This window comes from Macadamia integrifolia, chromosome 10, assembly GCF_013358625.1.
Source record: "Macadamia integrifolia cultivar HAES 741 chromosome 10, SCU_Mint_v3, whole genome shotgun sequence".
NCBI classification, from domain to species: domain Eukaryota; kingdom Viridiplantae; phylum Streptophyta; class Magnoliopsida; order Proteales; family Proteaceae; genus Macadamia; species Macadamia integrifolia.
Window position 1 is genome coordinate 17760984 of NC_056566.1, and position 24701 is coordinate 17785684.

General features: G+C 37.5%; 2 protein-coding genes across 2 annotated transcripts in view; both read left to right on the forward strand.

Moving 5' to 3' along the window:
- Positions 1-1158, forward strand: part of LOC122091643 (ubiquitin-conjugating enzyme E2 7-like) — a 16308-nt gene extending 15150 nt beyond the window's left edge. The window contains exon 6 of the mRNA XM_042661676.1: positions 735-1158. Coding sequence (XP_042517610.1) covers positions 735-812 — 78 coding nt within the window. The 3' untranslated portion in view covers positions 813-1158. The remainder of the gene's footprint in view (positions 1-734) is intronic.
- A 10856-nt stretch (positions 1159-12014) lies between these two features.
- Positions 12015-13570, forward strand: LOC122091189 (CASP-like protein 4C1). Its single transcript, XM_042661036.1, has 3 exons — positions 12015-12536; positions 12613-12748; positions 13092-13570. The coding sequence occupies exons 1-3, from the start codon at positions 12301-12303 to the stop codon at positions 13311-13313; spliced, it is 594 nt and encodes a 197-aa protein (XP_042516970.1). The 5' UTR covers positions 12015-12300; the 3' UTR covers positions 13314-13570.
- The last annotated feature ends 11131 nt before the right edge of the window (positions 13571-24701 follow it).

Sequence of the window (24701 nt, forward strand, 5' to 3'; positions counted from 1 at the left end):
AAAAAAAAAAAAGAGTTAATTTTACTGTCTAGTTTGAGTAAAAACATGCATTTTAAGGTGGTGGGTCTCTTAAAAGCATTAACCCACTACTTCCCCCATACCTAGGTTACCACAATAATTGAACAGTGTTATTATGGAATTCCATGCCTATTTCCTTGATTACTACAATGGAATAACGTTGTGGGACATTGAATGCTATCTCCTTGGGGCTGAAGAAATATTATTTTTTTTCGTGCAAATTTGTCATATGGGGCCTGCTTGTGACAGATAATTACTAGGGTGACCTCAATGTTGGTATTCAAGGAACCAAAAGGCTGTAGGACTTCCTACATGTCATCGGAAAATGTGCCCAGCATTTTATGTATCAACAGGTGCCATCACAAGTGTCTTCGTCATCTTTGCTGGTTTCCCTCTACATATTCTTGCCATGTCTCGAACTATACTTTCCTTGTAACGAGTTTGCGATCAAAGATGATCCCACTGGGCGTTTGGAGATTGTTGTAATTCCTTTCTGTTGAAATCAGATTCCAGATTTGACCAACATTTGAAGGCTACAAAGTCGATAAGAGTGCCATTACTAGACCTGTGTTTAAAAAAGTTCACAGCGACCTCTTGATCATATTTTAGTCTTTGTTGTTTTGTTTGCTTAGCACATTTTCGTAGTAAAACCTAGTCATATATATCTTCATGAATAGGTAGATGGTCATACATCTGTTTTTTGCTTTTATATGCAGAAAGATTGGAGGGAGAGGAGAGACGAATTCAAGAGGAAAGTAAGCCGTACTGTGAGACGGTCGCAAGAAATGTTGTGAGATCACTCTGCCGAAGGTGGAAACCCAGTTATTTACCTTGTTTTGTTTGGGAATCTTATTTATTACGTTGAGAACTGGTTAATCATCTGGTGGTATGTTGGTCATTTGAAATTTCCATTTGAAGTTCTTGTGGCCAACAAACTTGGAAGCAGTTCTCATTGTAAACTTGGGACTTTTGTATTTAAATGTGTCTGGTCAGTTGTCCTGATAACCTACTACGATTAGTGAGAGTTGTTGAAGTTTCTTAAGTTGGTCATGGTTCTTTTCCCCCATCGCTGGGGACAACTATGAGAAATAAACTCTGTTTGGGTAAATGATTAGTACAAGCACGGTTGTGATTATTGAATCTTGATTGTTCTCTCCCATAATAGTGGAAGTGACTCGTCTTTAATAGTCGCACTGTAATAACTCTTATAATTTTTTGAGAAATTTACATCCAACTCCCCTTGTGTTTGCCTTTATTGTGTCTTTCCCTTTTGAGTTTTGTTTATTACATTTAAACCCACCTAACATAACACCGTGAGAGGTTTTTGAGGGTCAATCTGTTAAGTCATACAATATTTTAATTAGTGCCCATATTACAATTTTTTATGTAGTTTGACCATTTTACCCTCAATACAAATGCTATCTTCCAGGTCACCCATTTCTTCTCTGGTAACGTCATGTATGAATGTGTCATCTCCGGCGAACTGTGAGGAGAATATCTCCAATCCAGCGATCTCCAATCTCTCTCTCTCTCTCTCTCTCTCTCTCTCTCTCTCTCTCTCTCTCTTGCATACTGAAGTTTTCTTTATTTGGTCTTCTTCCCAATCATTAAACAACCATGCCCGATTCTACTCTTCGCTTCTATTCCTACTCCACAAACCTCCGATTCTTAACTTGCCCAACGATTTATTCAACTCAAGACCATCGGAAAGTGTACCAAATCCTCCAATCGATTCAATATGTCCAAAGCCGAAGAAGACTCAAAGAAAAAAAAAGAAGACAATGGTAAGCAAAGGCAGCTGCAGAAACAACGAAGACCCGATTTTGTTACATAGATGTATAAAGCAACTTCATTTTGGAAGCTTAGGAGATAAAGACGCAGTCGCAAAAGAAATCAACAGATCGGGTTGGTGATTACAATCTGTAGAGCTTGGTGTAGCTCTCTCTCTCTCTCTCTCTCTCTCTCTCTCTATGAACCTGATTTCCTTTTTACTTCACAGTTAGGGTTGGTGGGATTTAAAATAGGGACATTGAAGTTTGATTCAATTTTGCTACTTTTTCTATGAATGATCTAGATTTAAAGAAATCTAGAAATCCACTAAGATTCACTGCGGTTGTTTCTAGAATCCTCTTTAATGGATTCATATGGCAATCACATTGGGGATTCACATTATCGGAACACCTCCTTTGTCTCACATTAGAACCCTAACAACATTAGTGTTGTTCTTTGACCAGCTTCTATAAGAAATTTTTCAACAGTTGCGGCCGTCGGAGTCCTCAATCATTCCTCTATTGTTCAAGCGTTGGTTGATCCTCCATTGTAACTACAGGTCTTCCCTTCCTCCATCATCAATTTTGATGATATGCTCCAATTCGGTTACGACCATAATGAATTTCCCTTAGAAAGCTTTTGTTTGTTTGGAATCAAGGCTGGTGATCGAGACTTCGATTGGCTGTGGTGAGCTGCACCAAGCTCTGTAGATTGCATTTGCATAGCTGTGAAGACACCGGTGACGGCACCTCTTCCTGTTCACCGGTGCCTCATCCTCTTCCTTCGTCAGGTGCTTGCCTCGTCTCCAAGAATATAATATGGGTAAATTTTCATCACATCTTAAGCAAAAAGGGGGCTCAACACATTTAAATGAAGACTCACCGGCCGCCGTGCATATAGATCAGAAACAGAGATAGAGAAGAAGTGGGGCTGGGGTTCCAAAATTAGTCCTTTGGATTTTTTTTATTTTTTATTTTTATTTTTTTTTGAGAATGATTAAAAGTGTAATTAAGTTTTTTTTCATTTAAAAATTAACACGTCTCTCACAATTGTTAGATTGGATGGGTTTAAATGTAATAAACGAAACTTGAGGGGGGAGAACGTAGTAAAGGCAAACGTGATAAATTTTCCTAATTTTTTTCTCAAGCAAATAATATAAAGCTGTCTAGATCAAATACTCAAGCAGAAAAAATGGAGGCTCTTGTGGAGGATATTGGGGTAACTAGCGACATATCTTATCAGTTGGCATCAAACAAAATTATTCCGATTGTGAGGGTGTGCCTACAAATCAGGAACATATCCTCCATAAAAACCAAGGGCTTGGTAGCTTCAGACATAATCGTTCTTCGTATGGGACTATGTTGAAATGTCAGGATTGAGCCCTCAAGTGGCCAAACGAAAAGTGAGTGGAACGGAACTGGGACATGGTTTAGAAGTTGTAGAAAAAGAGATAAGAGGTTAGTAATAGAGTCAAACGATACCTCATTGGGGAGATCAATGCCTGGGGATGAAACCTCTCAATGTCATAGCTATTTACCATTGGTGCCCTTGTTGATTTTTGGTTTTCTTGCTGGGCGTATGTTAATTCTCATTTGGTTTAGAGTTGGGACAAAGCAACCTAACGCATTGTGGCACCATGTAGGGCACCTTCACTTCCTTGAAATGAAGGTGACGAATTCGTACTGACAGAAGCGACGCCCTTAGTTGGTTTAGAGTCGGAGCAAAGCAACCTGACGCGTAGTGCACCTTCACTTGCTTGAAATGAGGGTGCTGAATTTGCACTGGCAGAAGCTACCTTGGAATCGGTTAGTAGCGATCCCAATTTCTGCCGCTTTGAATTGAAGTATTCTTTAAAAGATTCCTTTTAATTGGTGGATTTTCATATCAAACGGTGGATTCTAGGGTTATTGAGATCGATTCTAATCAACTCCAAGTTGATTTAATTTGGAATCGACAAAGTCACCAATAATTGTGTTTAAAAACCCTACTCCTGGGATTGCTTGTGTCGCACATAATTTAGGTCTGTTGTATGTATGGGTGTTAATCGGTTCAGTTTCGGTGTATACAGTTTGGTTTTGATTCGGTTCATATTTATTGGACTGAAACCAAAACCGCACCATTTACTAAACGGATGCACTTTTTGAAACGGCAACCGTTTATTAAACGGTTTCGGTTCTAAAATTTTTAAATGGTGTCAGTTTCACGGTTTTAAACGATTTTGATTGCAGTTTATTCCATATGGTTTTTAAACGGTTCACATTCGGTTTGCTAGTTTATTCGCATGTTTACTAAAATTTGCTTTTGGTGATAAACACTTCAATCTTGTATCAAATTAAATGATGCATTGAACAAGCAAGGATTTAATTACATAATTACATAATAGGAGTAAATTATTGAATAAACTGTTGGACAGCCTCTATGGTCCTTAATTCTTCCCTAAATTAAACCATTATGTTTCGTTAAAACAACCAAATATTTAATCATTATACAGGTTAATCGGATCAGTTTTGACAGTTTAAATGTTCGATTTTCACAGTGTCAATTCAGTTTGAAACCAACGGGTTAAACAGTTAAAACCGACCCAACCCATTTAATTAATTGGTCTTAAACTTGAAACAAGAACCGAATCATTTACTAAAATGTTTAGCGGTTTCGGTTTAAAATTCACATCCTTGGTTGTACGTATGTTCATATGGACGTACATGTGAGGATTCAATACCTCTCTCTTTTGCTTCCATATATACCCGGCTTCACCGTTGTAATCATGTAATGGTAGGAAGGGGAAAGGAAGGGGAACAAGTGTTGGATCCTCACATGTACATCTAGCAGTGGATCCAAATTAATGTCGTACATTCTATTCTATATGATTTTGGTAAGAACTACAAGGGAGATTTTACCAAAAAAGAGTAAGTTACAAGGACCTCCCTTGTAGATTCTGACAATGTCATGGTACCCCAAGTTGGAAAAATATTACAACCATCCCCTTTTCAAACTAACATATTAACTAACAACTATTTAAAATAGGAAATGACCATTTTAACCTTATCGATTTGAAACCCCAATTCACTGTGGATTAGGTCCTTGTACGAGAATGATTCTCGTACGATGTTTGATTTACACTTGGATTCCACTTAATCTCTCTCTTCTTTTAATTAGTTTTTATTTTGAGTGGAGTCCAAGTGTAAATCAAACACCATACAAGAATCATTGTTGAGGACTTGATCCACACTCCTCTTAAGAAGGGATTTAACCCTTTCATCTGATTACTCTCTTGGCAAGGGATCTCTATTCTTGATGGAAGTTAATAAATAAAAACCATATGGAAATTCAACCAGATCCCTGTTCTTGATGGGAGAAAATAAATAAAAAATCAAATGAGAATCCAATCTTGAGCTGAGATCTTAAAACTAATATGGTTATGCTATTAGGTTGATCGGGAATTTTGATTTCGGCTAAGTTTCTTGACCCTTGCGATTTGAAAGGCAATTCGCTGAATTGGATCCGGCAGCCAAAAGATGACTATAGCAAACGAAGCTCAAGAACGGATCCAATTGAGTCTTGAGAGGCAAAGAAGGTTAAAAAGGTAAATGAAAGAAGGGAAGAAGGAATCCCTAACCTTCTGCTTTTGGTGAAGCGATGACCACCAGTGTTCGTTTGAGAGAGGAGAGCATAACACTATATAAGTCATCTATCGAGAAGACGCAAGGCCATAGCTAATTGTTTGGAGGGAAGAAGCCTGAGAAGGCAATTTTGATGAGAAAGAATTTATAGAGTGAAGGGTAAAGGGCATCCTTGAATGGATGCTAGTGTACCCTTTCCTATGACCTACGGTGACTTGGTGTTGGCACGAATTCCTTCCCTATGCTACGGTCAACTGACCATATTGATGTATGTGCGGACGTGCCAAAATCCTTCTTGATCGGATTCAATAATAAGCCTAACTTCGATCAAGCGATTTGGGCTCCAGAGACTTTTCAACGATCAAGACCTCCAAAGGATGAGGGAATAAACTGCATTATATTCCTCAAAAGGAGTTCTGAATACAAATCACTAGAGCCTAATGAGTAGACTCTGTGGGTTATTCTAAATACTGGAAAGAAAATGCATAAAATGAAATAAAGAGTTGCATTGTAATTGGGGTTTGTTTGATTTGTTGATTGTCCCTTGTTGACCAGTTTTCTTTCCTCATATACTTTGAGAGTTAATCGCTCCACTACCCAAACCATCAGCCCACTTCTCCCACGAAGTGATGCCGTCAATATGTTGTTGCCACCTGTCTCATTAATATCACCTTAAAATATGACCACCATTTGTTGTTTGTAATTATTTTCATAGGGATCTCATCAAACGATTGGATTTTGATATGTTCCTTAGAAAGCTTAAGTACCCCTTGCAACACTTTGCCAAAGTAATAGCTGACAGTCTGTCCTGAATGCTGGAATCTCTCCTCAACTGCTCTATTGGTAGGACCTATTCTTGTTATTCTAAACATGAACATTGCCAATTGCTCGTCTACCTTAATAATACGACTGTCTTGCAACCAACCACGATGTCTCATTAGTAGGCATAAATTTAAAAATACGTGTCATTCCATGCCAAATTCTTCGTAACAACGGTTTGCATGTCCATGCAACACGTCATGTACCCATGCTATCCCTGTGAATGCACTATTCCTGCGTGGTTCTCTAGTGTAAGGATTGCTGGAATAATGATACTGTGCTATCAACAATGTTGCGAGTATCAATTCTTCTCTATCGTCGTCATTAAAGGAGATTGTTGAAGTATTATTGACATTTGCCATAACTTATTCAATATAAATTTTGAACTTGTTAGTATCATACAAATGTTTATCCCGTAATGAATGTACCAAAAGATCTATGAAACTATAATCATCGAACATGCATAATTATATGGTGATGTAATAAGTATTTAAAACAAAAGGCATCCAACAAAATTTTGCTACAATCATAGTAAAATATAATTGGCATATATAAAAAAAGTAGCATAAAGTATAAATAACCATATTACACTTTTACATCAAGTGTACTTAACAAAATATATTGATCATACTACAAAAGATTTTAAATGTATTTCATTACAATCATCTATATTAAAAAAAGTTAGATTATCATCCATCAATCTAACACATCAAAAGCCAATTGTTTCGTTTCATCCTTGAGAGTAATGAATAATTCTCTCCATTCCCAGTCCACTAATATTTTCTTGCACGCCTTAATATGCACCTCCCCTAATCTCTTAAATATAGAAATCTGAAATAAGTATGTTGATCCTCAAAGTTTCTCATATTGTCAAATGGAAAAGTATCACTGAGAAAGAACTGAAACCAACCTAATGTCTTGACTCTTTGTTCACATGAAATTTTTGTAAACTTGAACAGCTCTCCATGTTCATCAAATTCTGGCTTCTAAACTTGGTTTTAGTACACAATGGAGCCCCTTGTACGTCCATTGCAAAAACACAGAGCAAACTAAGTAAAAACGACAAAATAGGTAACTAAAAACAAGAAAACAGAGTTTGAAAGAGACGATTTCGAAACAAAGAGAAACCGAGAATCGAAGAAAGGGAGAGAGAGAGACGATACCTTTTGCTGGAGAACCTCTTCCAAGATGATGAATCCACAATTGTGAGCCTACGACCCCTTTTCTAGGGCTTCTTGCAAGGGAAGATTGGGTTTTGGTATTTTGTAGTTGGATAAAGGTAAAGTATTTTGGAGGGTTTTTATTTTTTTAAGTTAGTAGGAGAATAGACAAAGTAACTTTTTGGTATTCTTGTAATTTACTTTTTAATTATTCTTTTTTACTGGTTCATTTATCGAGAAAATAAAAATGAACCGAATATGCCAAACGTATTTCTGTTCTATTTACATTCCCACAAAATATATAAAAGAACACTAGAAGCATTCTGCTAAAGTATTATCACACAGCCACTTAGTGACGTTTTTCATGGGTCGGTCGGTCTGTCTCTCTCACAACTGAGCATCGTGGCTGATAAAGCCTCATGGACGAGGTGACCAACCAAAGTCCAAGTCCGCAATGCTTCTGGCACGTAAAAAATAATATTAAAAGGATTGCTTCCTTTCATCTTTACTCGTCATTTGTTGAATAAATGAAAAATATCGTTACTTTATTGACTAATAAATCAATGATTTCGGAATCGAATATTTTCCCCTTTCGTTGTTGTTGGGCAATCATTTGCATTTGAGCCTCTCTCATCACTCATCCCACACATATTCTCAGTTGAGTGTTCCAACATTTCACACCATGCCGACCATCTCTCTCTCTCTCTCTCTCTCTCTCTCTCTCTCTCTCTCTTACTTATGTTGTGTTTGGAATGTTAGGAAACAAAGAAAACCTTGGCTCCGGGAATTTTCTTGCTCTATGGGAGGTAATTTTCGGCTCCTTTGAATCCATCTTCTTGATAATTGAAAGTTGACTCATACCAAATTTTTTTTTTCTTTCTTTTTTTTTCCATAGGCCAGTAGGTGAGCAGCCAAGTGGTGGTCCAAATGTATTGGCTGGGGGGGTGGGAGGTGAAAACGATATCCTCTCAAGTGCTGTAGTTCCCCAGCATGCAATGGAGGTTTGAGAGGCACTTGGGGTGTGTGCCCTAATGTTTCTAGCTATCTGATGCGTGCTAGGTGAGTTGGTGTACTTCAGAGGATCTGAGTCCAGAGGAGTGTAGGGGTGTGGGTGCACAGTGGGTGCAATGGCAACCAACATTGCTTTGTGTGGGAGAGGGACTCCATACTAAGATGCAGTCCTCGACTGTAGTAATGACACCCATTATGCAACCACCACGCTAAGCGGATATTCGCATGTGCACATGTATTGAATGGCAAAAGTTTGTGAGAATTCAGAAACAAGGGAGCTTAGGGCTCCTTGTAACAGATTCGGAAATCACAATCACTCTACCTGGCTCTATTTGTTTCTAAGTAAAAAACAACAACAACAATTCGACCTTATCCAACTAAATAAGATCGATTACATGAATTCTTGTTTGTCAATCAGCTTTGTTTGTTACTACATAATATAAATTAAAACTTATTGAGAGCCAGAATAAAATATGAAAAACTTAACCTGGACGTGAACTTTGGCCCTCATCCTTAGCACTAGCTGCGATACCCACCTAAAAGTAGAAACATATCTTCTTGTTAGCGGATAAGATTGTAGAGAAACTAATATTCTGGCTAGTTCATAAAAAAAATTTGTTCTACCCCAATAATAAAAAGAAGTGAAGAGTAAGTAGTCCACCTAAGTCTCTCAAATCTCAACAGAATGATCATGTAGCATCAAATGATACTGTTATAGCTAGTGACTTTTTAAGGCCAACCACCCATAAATGAGTTCCAAACAAGGTTTCAAGAATTGGATCAAAATCGGTGGACCTTGATCCAATTAATGCAGATTCTTGCAAGATATTTTGGAGTCGTTATGAGCATTATTTGATATTTAATTTTGGGTCCCCCCCCCCCCTTTTTTTTTCGTCAGTATAATTGCAGAAAGAAAAAAAAAAAGGATTAATGAAGCTTCCCTCTAGTAGCAAGATCTACTTGTTTTTTAATTAAAAAAACAACAAAAAATATGGATATGTGGAAGTCATTCTTATTCTTTCTAACTTCAATTTCTAGGGTTCTTGTTGATATTGATTGATTCTTATTTGATTTGAGTAGAACCAATTGAGGTTGATCTCATATTGATTCTGGGTTTTAAGCTTCTGCACAAGTTTTCCTTCAGTCTCCTAATGAAGTGACCACTTGGTTGAACTTTAGGTGATCATTACACTCTCGCTTTCTATTGACGAAGTCAAAACTACTAGGTGGGTACCAATAGCCATAAATCCACCCAAATTGATCATGTAGCAAAGAATCATCATTTGGCAATCGGTTTGGTGCTATCAACTAGAGTGGTACTTAGATAAATTTATTTATAGGGATAGTATGGTGGCAGGAAACACCCAATGAATGCCCTTTGAAAAAAAAAATCATTTCTTTGCGCACAAAAAAAAAAAAAAAAAAAAAAAAAAAAAAACATTTTTAAGGGTAAAGAAGTCATTTCAAGGGAAGGAAGGAAAGGAATAGACATAGGGGAGTGCCAGCGTATGCTAGTTAACTATGCTAGCACTTCCAAATGGAAAATATTTTTTCCTATTTTTATTAGAATTATCATTATCTGTGGGGGAGAGTAGCTTCTGCCACAATTTGTCTCTCTCCTCCCCATAGGAAATTACCTATATGGGCAAAGGAGACAGACAGACTGTTTGGGGGTGGGGGTGGTACTAGTGTAGGCTGCACTCTCCCACAAAGAACACTCTTCCATTATTATAGGAAAATGGTTTTTTTTTTTTTTTTTTTTTTTTTTGAGGGTGTAGGGGAGGGTGGCCCCCATGCCCAAACACATGGGGAGGAGGCAAAATTACCTACTTGCCCCATGATATAGAAAATGATGTCTTTGTAAATGCTTTCTCGTAGTTCCTATTGGTCCTCACACACGTGGAGGAACCACACTCCCCACAGGAAACACTTCCCCTATTATTATTTAGGAAAAATTATTTGGACCCTTGAACTATGGCCCAATTGCTTGACACCGCTCAAGTTTGAAACTATTACTTAAAGCCTCATGAAAGCCACAATGCTAGTCTGTTGTTAACAGTTAAATGAAAATACCATTTTACCTTTGTGAGAGTAAATTACTTAGACACCCCCTATATTATGACCCAATTGCTTGACATCTCTAAATTTTGAAACTATTACTTAAACCACCACTGCATTTTAAGATTTCTTATAACTAACCCATCTTTCTTAGTCAATCTTTATATAACGATGAGCTAATGAGTTGGAAAACTTTTAAATGTACAAACTTTATAAGTGTCAAGCAATCTGATAGTAAAAGGGGTGTTCTAGCAATTTTCTCTATTATTTACTAAACAATTAGACTCTGTTGAAGCATAAAACGACATGACGAAGAACTTGAGAATCAGAATACATGGTCGAAAATGTGGTGAAGGGTAGTTTATCAACTTAAAAAACATTTAACTCATAAAAGTAGTGTTGGTTCTTCAAAGTGGAAAAAATATTCCCATATGTGGGGATACTTTCCATACCCTTTCTTATTTATTTTTAATAGGTAGGACCCATGCCATTTTTCCTTATAACACCTCTCTTAATTTCCAAGTCTCTGTTGATTCCCCCATTGATGAAACTGAGTCTCACACTCCCATTAGTGTAGAAGGGGAGATTCCCTCCACATTAGAGGTTGGAAACCTTTTCCCTTCTAAAAGAAACTCAATAATTCAACCAAACAAGGGCTTAGAAAAGTCTTAGACGCTAGTTTTGAAAAGCAAGACCGGATTTCTGATTTTGAAATTCATAGTGAAAGGGACTCATATGCATGGATTTAGTTCTTGCTATCGATATTGATATCGGTATCGGTATCGATATCGATATTGGTATCGGCCAATTGATTGGATCAATATCAAAGAGGATGATGCATATGAGTCACTTTTGCTCATTGCTTTTCATAAAATGTATATTTTTTAACTATTTTACCTTGAAACGATGCAGGTAATCGATCTGAATCAATCAAGGATCGACGATCGATCTCAGCCGATATCAATATGATATGGCCCATACGGTTAATACGATTCCGATACTTGAAACCATGCTCACAGGTCCATTGACCAAACCAGACGGTCATATATGTAAAAAAAAACTAAGAAGCCTTATTCTCTCTCTCACCGATCTGTAAGTTACCCAAATGATGAGATAGAATATGCTGCTTGTACGAGTTGGTGGCCAACACCTATTCCATTTTCTGCCATTATAAAGACAAAGAGGAGTATATCTGAGAACAAAAAGGATAGGTGTCGGTCCCTAACTTGTACGATCAAGTGATCGTACGAACAGTAGATCCGTTCTCCCCCGATGATTAGAACGAATTAGAGATTACGTAGATAGACGCACGGTCCCAACTTCAATTCCCTTTGCACTAGTCTCCCGAAGATTAGTCATGGTACATATAAGCTAACCGAAGACCTTGGTTAACAAAAAAAAAAAAAAAAAAACTACTCTCTCTCTCTCTCTCTCTCTCTCTCTCTCTCTCTCTCTCTCTATAGCCGCCCAAAGCTGCAATCTAAAAAGTTTTAAACCGCGCTCAGCCTTGTTGCTACCGTTGGGTGTTGATATATATATTAAGGAGCTTCTTTCCTTTTTCCTCGTTTTCTTATCTTTTCCTCTCACTTTTTCCTTTTCCTTCCCTTTTTCTCTTCCCTCTTGCCCTTTTCCCATTCAAAGTTAAAACTCAGAACTCATGGAACCCACGCAATGTCCCGTGACTCCAAACGAAGGTGAAGATTAGTAACACAGGAAACAAGAGCTAAGGGGGAAAAAGAAACAAAGGATTAAATAAAGGGTTCCCGTAGTTTCTCTCTCTCGTCTCATGACTTCTATTTTCCTTCTCTCTGCTACTATTCCCGGAGGTCTGCAAAAAGAAGAAGATGCGATTTCCACCGCCGCCGGCATCCATTAGGAACGGAGAAACGCCGCCTCGAATGCCGACCGCTCCTCAGTTTCAGTCCACCATGTCTATACAGAAGCTTAGACGGTTCAACACACTGATACTAGTCTTCCGCTTTGCTTCCTTTTGCTTCTCCTTCGCTTCTGCCATTTTTATGCTCACTAACTCCCACGGCTCCCACGGTTCCCCTAGCTGGCGCGACTTCGAAGCTTTCAGGTACTTTTCTCTACTTCTTCGTCCTGAATCAGTATCACCATGGAAATCAAAATCAAAATCTGCTGTTCCCCTGCAGGTTTGTGCTAGCTGCAAACGCAATTGTGGCCTTGTATTCGTTTGCAGAAATGGGAGCTTCGATTTGGGAGATACTCAAAGGCACCACTTTGTTCCCGGAGACTGTTCAGGTCTGGTTTGATTTTGGTCACGACCAGGTTAGTATCCATTATCCAACTCTATCTATCGATTCTATCCTCCCTCGTCAGTCCTCAGTACTCGATCAGTAGTTCTATAGTCCAAATTTAACCTTGAACTGCGCCTCTTCGGCTTCATTGATTGAAATTTGAAATTTCTCTGATGAATCGAAAGCTTGGAACTGAAACTGAAAAAAAAAAAAAAAAAAATGCAGAGAAGGGATTCAGGAATTTGAAATCAGTGATTCATTCTCATAATGTCATCTCCTTCAAGCTTCAAAGAATTTCAAAATTTGAATCTTAAATTGGTGAAAATGTTGATTTGAATCCGAGTTGTTGAGAAATGGAATTGGGGTTTTGGCAGGTTTTCGCGTACCTTCTATTGTCGGCGAACGCGGCGGGAACGGCGTTGGTTCGGACGTTCAGAGGAGGAGACACGTGTACGACGGTCAACACGTTTTGTGTTCAGTCGTACATTTCAATTGGGCTGGGCTACGTGGGCTTTCTATTTCTAGGATTTTCTTCGTTGCTTTCGGGTTTTCGGGTCGTTTCATTTATCATAAAAGGCTCTCGCTTTCATCTCTAGACTTTTTTTCTTCCTTTTACCGTTTTTTAGGGTTGATCTGATGATGAAATGTGATTCCTTTTCTCTTCTCAATTTCTCTCATCTCTTTCCGTCACCGTTACCGTTACTATTGAAAGCTATTATTGTGTCAATCAATTCTTTGACTGATGAGACTGCCAGAGTGTCGTGTAAGGTGAGGTGCGTGTTACTTCTATTCTTTTTCCTTCTTCGATTTGTATTTTAATTGATGATTTAAATTCGAATTATTATTCCACCCCAACACCCCCCCCCCCAAAAAAAAATCGAATTATTGTTGTTAGTAAAGATAAATAAAAAATCGAATTATTATTGTTAGTTAAAAAAAAAAAATCTACCAGAAGATCCATTTGGTTTCTGTTGATCATGGTTCTAAATATCGGTACTTGTTGGGATTGATGCATGTTTTATCAGGTTGTAGAGGATGGTTTTGTTTTTTTTTTTTTTTTTTTTTTTTTATTTTGATTTTTGTGAACTATTACAATGAGAGAGCAATATAATAACAATACCCACTTCTCTCCAAAATGGGGGTTAAGATTGTGTTTATTATGATCCTCCTTAAATCTTATAACGGCAAGTGTGTTGTGCATTGAGATTGTATCAAAGTTAATGGAATGAAATTTTTATCAATTTGAAATTGTTTTTCAGTTTTTAGAAGTTATTAAAATTAATTTAAATTCATTATTTAATAAAAATAGAAAAAATTAAAAAATTCTTCTTTTTTTTTTTTCCTATAAAAAGAACTCTCAAAGTAAGGGTGTCAATCAGTTGCGCCTAATTGGGTTTCCCCACTTTAAGAATTTGCACTGTGAGTAATCAGTACTCATATGTGAGGCATGGTTGCATTTATAAATAGTTGGTCCGGTATCGACCTTTAATTGGGCTACCAATAATTGGGTTAAATGGGTTTTAGTTGGGTTTTAAATGTGCTAATGGCATTTATTTGTAAACGAGCCTTAATCGGGTTATAATCATGCTTTTAACGGTCATTAAATATGTCGACTTAGTAAACGGAGCTCTAAACGAGTTTTAAGCGGGGTATTAACATGCTTTAAAGTTTAAACACGTAGGACGAGTCAAGCTATCGATCGGTCGGTTCTGATTAGGTGCATGTCGAATACCACCCTTGCACCGGGAACCACCCATTGACAAATGTGTTGGGCCTTACACAATTATTTATGGGGTTTTAAATGATCGGGCTTGGTTGAGTTCGCTGGTCTGGGCTTGTAATTGCAATTTGCATTCTTAGTGGGGAGTGTACAAGCTGCATCATACAAGGGTGTAAAATGACTGCCTGCCCCCATGAAATCCTCATAAGATGCTCGGTTGATGTTTTTATGTGCGTTCCCATAGATCCTGGCAATCGAGTTGGGATGCACTAATAGAAAATAGGAAAAATTACATGATTACCCATTTTTGGGTTTCTTTTTACAAAATTATCCACTTTATGTTTCACCTAAAAAAATTACCCAATATTGAGTTTAAGTGTACAAAATTATCCATTACAATGTCTCTCACTCCACTGTTCACATTGTTTGACATTTTTACCTCTGACCCTACTCTTGCCTTCCCACCTATTCCCAATACCGAATTGTCAAACATTGTTTGACAAAATTACAAAATTGCAGAACCAACTGGAGAAGATAAAGAAATAGCCAATCAAATTAGGATGAAGAAGGTAAAAGACACCTGACCCATATCAGGTCCTGGACAACGGTGCCATTACAAAAAAATTCTTTCTTGAGATCCTTCAAGAACTTGGTATAACTGTATTCTTTCTTCAAACCCTCCACGGTGGTCAAGCTTTTCCTTCCATTCCGTTGATGAACACGAACATGTACATACTCTTTCGTTCCAGCTCTTGAATCCTCTGCATTTGCCTCTGCGAATGGATCTGCTCACAAAGAAAAGGTCGAATTCCAATTTCGAAGAAATAAGAAAATCCCAATAGAAAAAAAAAAAGATGAATAATAGAAACCCTTATTACATACCGAAAGCAGTGGGGACTTGGGCGCCGAGAGCAAACATGAAACCTTGATCTTGAAAGGTAATTTGGAAGTCATATTTCAACCCCTTCACAAAACATTACATATATTCCCTCAGAACCTGCAACAATTTTTATATCTCTGATTTAATTTGGAATCATCAACAAATATGAAATCAAATATGATGGAAGACTGAGAAATGGATTATTAAGCCTTAAGAAAAGGTAGAAGGGTCAAACACAGTTCAAGGATTCATGAAATAAATCCTCACTCCCCACCAAAAAAGCAACACTCCCACTAAAAGGGAAAAATATAATACATTCAAGATTAATATCCCCAAACTGTTCTTTCTTTCCGTGCAAATTAAGGTTCCTCATAAATCATGAATTTTGAGCTGCTTCTTCTTCACAATCCAAGCCTGTAGAAGAGATTGCAGAATCGTATCACCAAGGTTCAACAATAAACGATGAAGAATGGAGATTATTAACAACAGTTGTACCAGGACAAGGAAAGTTGACACGTAGGTGGGAAGGCAAAGTAGGGTCAAGGGTAAAAATGACAAACAATGTGAACAGTGGAGGGAGAGACTGTAGTGGGTAATTTTGTAAACCTAAACTCAATGTTGGATCATTTTGTTAAGTGAAACATAAAGTGGATAATTTTGTAAGGGTAAACCCAAAAATGGGTAATCACGTAATTTTCCCTATGAAATATGTCTCCAGAGTTTTTTTTTTTTTTTCAAAATTTTCTCTTCCCCTTATTTTATACGCATATATATGAAAATGAAGACATGACAAGTGACACCCTAGACATTTGTACTACTAAGGTTTTTGCACCCCTTTACCAAAGAAAAAGTCGGTGTGCCCAACAAACACTCCGATCTCTCCCAGTCACCGCTAATGGCAAAGGATTTTTTTTATTATGGAGAAGGGTGGAGACAGCAATTGGTAGATGTAATCTACAAATATATTCATTGGTGTGCCATTTTCTATCTTCGTCTTATGGAGGAAGTCTAATATCTTGGCCTTATTGCGACAGCGGACAGCCCATCTCCTACTTGTTGAGCATTTGTATTCAAAGTCCCCCTTCATTCAAGATTATCCCCAGTTAAATAGGAATACAAGTGGTCAGAACTTCAAAATAATAATTTTTAAAACTCCTCCTTCCCCATGTATAACACTTCTCCCATAACATATAACTCCCTATAAAATAGAAGAACAAATCCGTCCCCCTAAAAATATGTAACAAAAGGGATGAAGGATTTTCCGATAAAAAATGGCCAAAAAACAGAAAATTATTTTTTATCAAAAAATAATTAATTTATTATTTTATAAACTTATAATTAGCATATCCAACATTAATGTTCCACTAATAATATATCGGTCCCATAATTTATGTCATTTTTTTGAAATCGAAATGTTTAGATGTGTATTGGCTTCTTTTTTCATTTTATATATATATATATATATATATATTTATTTATTTATTTATTTATTTATTTATTTATTACAGTTTCAGAATATTTGATCATCCCATTCGAATTTTGAACGGTTTTAAACACATCCTATTGTACAAAGATTTTAATCCCATTCCCGCTATAACTAACTCTGGTCCCACTTGCTGCCATTAAGAGTGCATGGCATGTATATAGATAGATGATAACATCACATATTTCTCTCCCCATTTCTTATATATTCAGATTATCCATTAACACCATATTCCCCAAGAGTGTGAAATTTGAACCGAAATTGAATCAAACCATTAAAATCATAACTGATAAAATGTGGGCTCTCAATAGATAAATCAGTTTAAACCAATAAATTTTATAACTTAGGCTCTCTTTGGTCTGATTTCTATTTGTATTTATTTGATTTATTTCTATTTTACAAGTGTTTGGTATAATTTATAACATTTATTTCTATTTATAATAAATCAAAATTCATAAATTACTCTCAAGCTATTTGTGATTTGTGGCAACAAATCATTTAAGTTGATTTTTACTACATTAAATGAGCATGTGTGCTAAACTACTCAAAATCAATGGTAAATATGTAACTTCAGTCTGTTTTATACTTTTCCAATAAAAAACCCCAAATCATATCATCTCTCTCGCTCAAAGCTCAAAGCTGAAGGTGAAAACTAACACATATTTTCTCATTATATAATCTATTTTATAAATAGTAACCAAACGAATACTATTTTTGGTCTATAATTTATTGTCACAAATAATTTCTAAAAAAATAGTTAATAAATACAAATAGAAATCATACCAAAGAGAGCCTTATTAAACAAAATAAATTAATTAAAAATTGTTTGATTCCTTGGCTTGATCCAAAATTATCTTGAAAATGTATTGGTAGTGGTTGTTGTGAAAAAAATTTTCCATCACAATAATAACATAAGCCCTTATCTCTACTTGGGTGAGCTTCTTTATGTGCAAAGATGGAAGCTTGATCATGCATGTGCCTGTGCCTACTATGGAATTGGCTTTGTTGTCTGCTATTTGTGAAAGACATGTGTTGATAAACATGGAGGTTGAAATACTTGAACTTCAAGCTTAATCTCATTCGTGAGCCCTCCATGAAACAAAAAAGAGGAATATGTATTTTTAAAGAGTAATATGATATGTTATGATATGATATGATACATGTAGAGCGCTGCTCTTTAAACCCGGTTTTTTGATTGGTTGATTCAGTTTGGTCTTGCAGGGTCTGAACCAGAACGGGTTGATGCTGGTGCCTTGTGGTACATGACGGCAAGGGTGACGTCAAATATGGGGTGGCCGAATAAGATTGAACCGATACCCGAGATAATCTGCATGCCTAAGTCGTGCCCTTGCACATATCACAAGGCTATGTATGAGTAGGAAAGGTATGCTATCGTATTTGAATAATAGAAACTTAATCCACAACACGTGGCGAGAGTGAAGTACATGTTATGACTCCATTCTCCTCCAAAATACAGTAAGATTGGCTTGTTTGGCCAACTGGTGGGTATCACTAGTAGGTGCGAGACCCACCAGTGTGAACCACCTATTGGGGTATTGTGGACCCCAGCGTGCTTGGCTTGGATGAGCATGTGTGTCTCGGCCTCATCATTGTAATGAGGTCTTGTATGCCCGATGATGTTGGCTACCTCGCCCGAAAATGCGGTGTAATGCGATTCGATCCATAAATGGACAAAATCAAATGGACCTTAGAAGATATTTATAACACTATGATATAAATAACCTTTATAACTCTCTCTCCCTCATTTATGGTTTTTAGTAGAGTGGGTGAGAGGAGTAAAGATGAGGGAGAGAAGAGGAAGAAGGAGAGAATAAAGGGGAAAAGGGCTCACCCCTTGGATTCCGGAGCCGCACCTCGCCTTTCCATCATCAGAATAGTATTCGGTGACTCTTCATTTTGAGGTAAGTAACACCATGAACCTGGAGATTTGATGAAACCCTCTTTGTATATGTTTGAATCTAGAGGATAATAAATCCATTGTGCGATTTTCCTTGAAGTATTTGAGGAGGGAAACAAAGATTTTGTGATTATTAAAGTGGCATTTGAGTTTGGGGAGAGGATTCCAAGATTGGGGGTTTTTCCACGTAAAGGTATGATTCCTTTCCCTAAATCTTGTTGTTGTCTCAGATCAATGGTACAATCAAGTAGATGAAACTTAGAATGTGTGGAAATTGATGTGGGCATCACCCTATTGGGGTTCCAAGAGTTGGAATGGATGAAAGAAGGAAAACAACAAAACCTGAGAGAACCAGCAGGTAAGACTGACGCAGGCCTGACCCACCAGTGTGACCTAACAGTCATTCCTGACCTCTAGTTCTACCTACGGGTAAAATCGACGGGTTCCTGACCTGCCTGTATGACCCACTGGTCTAGGCAGACTGCATAGATGGGTTCTCCTACCCACCTGTATAACCCACCTATAGCTCAAATGAGCTCCGATTGAACTCAAACTTGCCGACAACCTTATTCACATTATTATACGCATCATGTCTATATCTTACGTCGGTTATAGTCTTGATTTTGACACATTTATAAACCCTTTATCTGTGATAGGTTTCGCGAAACTCATCTTTTCACTCCGGATCTTGCCTATACCGCGAGTGCTGATTCTTCCACAAGAATAGGTAAGTGGGGAGAAGACTTTGATCTTAATTTTTAGAGTGTTTTTGGCATCCTATGTATTTATGGACTATATTGACATTCCAATTGCCATTCCCATGCATATGAGTGATGAATGAATAATGCATTTAGAACTGAACATGATGTATCATAAATTATATATGCATGATTACTTGCTTAAAATCTTGAGAATTGATTTATCATGTGATGGTTATGATGCCGGCTTGCCAAACATGTGTGGGATTTCTAGATTAGATGTCGTAGTCGGCTTGGAAGCAAATGCATTGGTACATCGTGGAATGGGACACGGAAGTACTATGCAGTTGTATTATCTCATATAGGAGCATGTGGCTATGATATCATTATCCCTCGTACTACGATCCTTCCCAACAGGGGTTTACTTGTTGGGTTATCACTGGGGAGAAGTGTCGGTTGGGGACCGCCATGGTGATTAGAAGTACGCTTAACTGATCATTAGGATAATTGAAAACCTTGGTGATATATTCAGAGGGTCAATCATACTGCTTTTTATTTCTATTGTGGTTCGGCCACGATTTACTTTTCTGTCGTGGTTCGGCCATTATTTATATTTCTGCTGTGGTTCGACTATGATTTACTTTTTCGACTGCTCACGGTGGGTCTTTTTCGACAATCCTATGGGCATATCGTGGGATGGAGAACGCATCTTGAACCTAGGGCATACGCGCACTGTGGTTGTGAGTAGCATGTTACCTATGACCTAGAATGATTTGTTTAGGTGGACGAGGATTAAAATGAATCTTATGTATATAGTATCATTTGAATGCATTTGCTTGTGTACGTCTTTCTTTCCATTTATTGAGCAAGTGAACTCACCCCTCGTATACACACCTTTTTGGATGATTTTGTAGAATATTCTGTAGAGGAACCTGTACCGGGTCCCACTGATGAAACCCTAGTGGGAGATTGGTGGGCTCCTGAAGAATTCGAGCACTGGGTTGGCTGCCCATGTGAGGGTTGTGTTGCAGGGCAATAGTGACAAATTCTATTGACTGTACTCTTTTTTATTCTTTTAGTATATTTCTCTTTTTGTGCTTTCAATATTTAAATTGCTATTTCTTGTATAAATATCATGCCTACGGGCCCACATATAAATACTTTATGTATAACAATTTGGGTATTAAGAGTATATGAAAATTACAGGTAATCTTTTATGATAAGACTTCCGCTGTAGTTTATTATCATATCCCATTGATCACTTGTGGCTGGCTGTGTTGTGGTTACTGTATCAAATGATCCTAGTGGTTTTGGGTTACCTGAAGGGAACTCGATCATCGATTCGGTTCTATGTGAACGGGTGTAACAATATACACATTGGGCCACTCACATGGGGGTGTTTAATGATCTTCACTGCTTTTAGTGAAAGTTGAATGGTTTTCATTCAACCCTGGTATGACCCAGTCCATGCGGTTGTGGAAGGTGGGAATGGAGAAAATTAAAAATGAGGAAGGGGATTGGATTTTTGGTGCTGATGAGGTGCATGCCAAGGTGATACGCTATTTCTCAAGTATTTTCTCAGCTCATCCTCATAACTGAGATGACGATTTGCTTGAATCTATCCCTACGCATATCTCTGCGGAGGACAATGCTTATCTCCTCCTGGTTCCAACAATGGAAGAGGTTGAAATAGCAGTTTTCTCTCTATCTAAGGACAAAGCTCTAGGACCGGATGGTTTTACTAGGTACTTTTTCACTTCATGCTAGGAGATGGTGGGTAATGATGTGTGGGCGGTAGTCAATGATTTCTTCTCAGGGGGTTTTCTTCCAAGAAGTTTCACCTCGTCTCACCTCATTCTCATTCCTAAGAAGGAAAATCCAGAGGTAATGTCAGACTTTAGACCCATTAGTCTTTGTTATTTTTCTTATAAGAATATTGCTAAGATTATCTCTATGAGGTTGGCTACTTTTCTCCCCCTGTTGATTTATGAAGAACAATGAGCTTTTGTACAAGGAAGATGTATCCATGACAATATTGCATTGGTTCAAGAGGTGGTGCAAGATTTGAACAGAAAATCTTGAGGTGGTAATGTGGTTTTAAAATTGGATATGGCGAAGGCTTACAACCACATAAAATGAGAGTTTATTTATGAAGTTTTAAACAAATTCGGTTTCTCAAGAACATGGGTTGCGTTGATCAGGAAAACTATAGAAAGCTGTTGGTTCTCTGTGGTTATGGATGGTGGGCCATATGGCTATTTTAAATCTACCAGAGGTCTCCGACAAGGTGATCCATTGTCTCCCACTTTATTCATTCTTGCAGAAGAAGTTCTTAATAGAGGGTTGAAGACGTTGTTTATTGAAGGATGTGCAATATTTTATCATCTTCCTAAGGATTGCCTGGGCATCTCTCATAGCATGTTTGCTGATAATACAATTATTTTTACAAAAGGATTAAAGTCCTCTTTGAAGCAGATCATGGGATTTATTAGTAGGTATGAAATTGTCTCTGACCAGCTAGTGAATAGACATAAAAGCTATTACATTATGAGCTCTAAAGACTCAAAATCCTGTATGAAAATTGTTGGTGACATTACAAGATTTGTGAGAAAATCCAAACCTATAACATATTTGGGTGTGCCTCTCTACACGAGAATATTGAAAGTTTGTTTCTTTGATGATATGTTAGCTAAAGTTAAAAACAAAGTGGTAGGTTGGAAAGGGAAGCTTCTTTCTTCAGGGGGTAGATTGGTTTTGCTTAAGCATGTGATTTCATCCATGCCGATTCACGTTCTTGCTAGTTTAGAGATCCCAAAATCAATTATGCAAAGCTTTTACCGTATTTGTGCTGATTTTTTGTGGGGTTCTTCAAAATTTGGCAAACTTCATCATTGGGTGGGTTGGTTAAAGGTTTGTAGGCCTTTAGATGAATGAGGTCTAGGAATCAGATTATTGAAGGATATTAGTATGTCCATGCGGTTGAAGGGTCTATGGCATATTATTTCAGAGAAGTCCATAAGAAGTGCTTTCTTTAAGGCTAAATTTTTTAAGGGTAACCACATTGCTTTGGCCAAATGCAAGCTAGTGGGTTCTTCAAATGGTTGGTTGGCTCTGGTGAAGTGAATTTTTGGCTTGATAACTGGTCGGGTATAGGGCTCACTAATCGACTATGTAGATGGTGCCTTAAATGTGAACATTGAGACTTAGTTAAAAGACGTGCTTAGAGGTGATGTCAGTTGGGATCAATGTGTGTTGAATGTTATTGACTTCTCGGAGATTAGGGATAAAATTCTCAACTCCAACATTATATTATCAAGTAAAGTTGATAAATTGGTTTGGACTCCGGTGATCGATGGCTCTTTCTCTACTAATTCAGTGTGGAATGAGATTCCATTTACTCTCCTCAATTTCCTTACTCTAAATGGTTATGAAACAAGTTTGTTCCTCCCAAAGTTAGTTTTCTTTCATGGTAAATCTTAAATGGAAAGATTCCAACCGATGATGCTTTAATGAAAATCAGTATTCCATTGGCGTTTAAATGTTGTTGTTGCAAAGATCCTTGTAAGGAAATGACAACCCACATTTTATTGGTGGGAACAACTACTTCTAAGGTTTGGGATTTTTTTAGAAGAACTATGGACATTTATGTTATTTCAACTCATGATCTTAGAACTAGGATTCTTTATTGGCAGTCTCGTGCTGGTGTCAAGGGTAATTGCGAGTACATCACGGGCTTGTTGCCAACATTTATTGTTTGAGAATTATGATGATAAAGAAATAGGAAAATACATGGTGAAGGCTCACATGCATCAACTACCATTATTGAGAGAATTAAAGATTGGATTCATGAGATCACTGATCCCACTAAATTCTCTAAACCCCTATCTTTGAGAGATGATTTTATTCTGCAGGTATATAAGTTAAATCCTCCTATTAGTCAAGGTAAGACTCCTGTTCTTATTTATTGGTGCCCTCCCTTTCATACTGTTAAACTAAATGTGGATGATACTATTAAGGGAAATCCGAGCATTAGTACTGGGGGAGGCATTATTAGAAACAACAATGGGAATGTTTTTGCAGCATTCTCCAATTTCTATGGGGTGTGTTCAAATTCAATAGCTGAGTTGAGAGCCCTTAGAGATGGATTGAGATTGTGTGAGGAATTGTGCCTCTCTGACTTTTGTGTTAATTCTGTTCCTCCTTGATTGTGAAGCTAGTTACCCAAAGATCCTGTAATTTGTGGAGCGGTTGGTATTGGTTTCAGGAAGTTATCAACCTCAGCAATTCTCTAAGAGCCCACATCTCGTTTTCATTTCGGGAAAGCAATCGAACAACAGATTGGTTAACTAATTTTGCTTGTGAGTCTACAATAATTTTGATTTTCTATGGTAATGATCCTCTTCCAGGTGATCTTAGTTGCATTATTCGAGAAGACAAAGCGGGTTTACTAGTCTTTCGAGTGTAATAGTTATTTTATCAATGTTTTCTTTTAGGCTTCAGAGTGAGAGAGTGACTTGTCTTTCCTGCGTTGGGGTAAGGCGGATTATGTCCCCCCCTTATTTTTTATTATCAATTTATTTTTTTTAATAAAATTCTAGGAGCTATCCTGAGTCCCAGATAATAAAAAAAAAAATGTGATTGTGGGGTCAGTATGGGCCCGTGGGAAGGCCTGGATACCCATCATTAGCAAAAAAAAAAAAATGATATGATATGATAGTATGATATAAAGCCAGTTCAAGCTAAGACAACTTATACCTAAAAAACAAAACCTGAGACTCTTAGGCCTGGCCTTGCCCAACCTTGACTCTGGAAATTCCAACCCTAGCCTAGTCCTTGGGTTGAAAAATCCTAACTAAGGCCCTTATGTTTTTTAGATGAGCTTGAGCTTGAGCTTGAGCTTGGGCCAAACTTGCACCATAGTATGACCTGTGATATAGAGTTCGAATTCCATTCTACATACTGTTACCACTTCTAGCTTGCCATTGCTCTTTTGGTTAGGTCACCATGGTTTTAGGAATGATATCAATCATTTGTATTAGTATAGATCAGTTTCACCAATCTCTATTGATATCAGTAAATCCTTATATGGATAAATATTTGGTGCCAATTTCCATGGCTATCCTGCACATTGCACATTAGAAAACCGCAAGAGTGCAGGCCGGTATAGTATAACTTATCTATTATAGGGCTTTGCGACTTGGGGCCCGTTTGATAACGTTTCAAGAAGTGCGTCTGATAAAACTGTTTCGTTTCACTTATTTTTAGATATAGAAATTGAAATTTCT

Excerpts from the sequence above, each read along its gene's own strand:
- LOC122091189 (XM_042661036.1), top strand. The coding sequence starts at position 12,301 with ATGCGATTTCCACCGCCGCCGGCATCCATTAGGAACGGAGAAACGCCG. Across the intron at positions 12,537-12,612 it reads CGCGACTTCGAAGCTTTCAG|GTTTGTGCTAGCTGCAAACG; the intron begins GTACTTTTCTCT and ends GTTCCCCTGCAG. Across the intron at positions 12,749-13,091 it reads TTGATTTTGGTCACGACCAG|GTTTTCGCGTACCTTCTATT; the intron begins GTTAGTATCCAT and ends GGGTTTTGGCAG.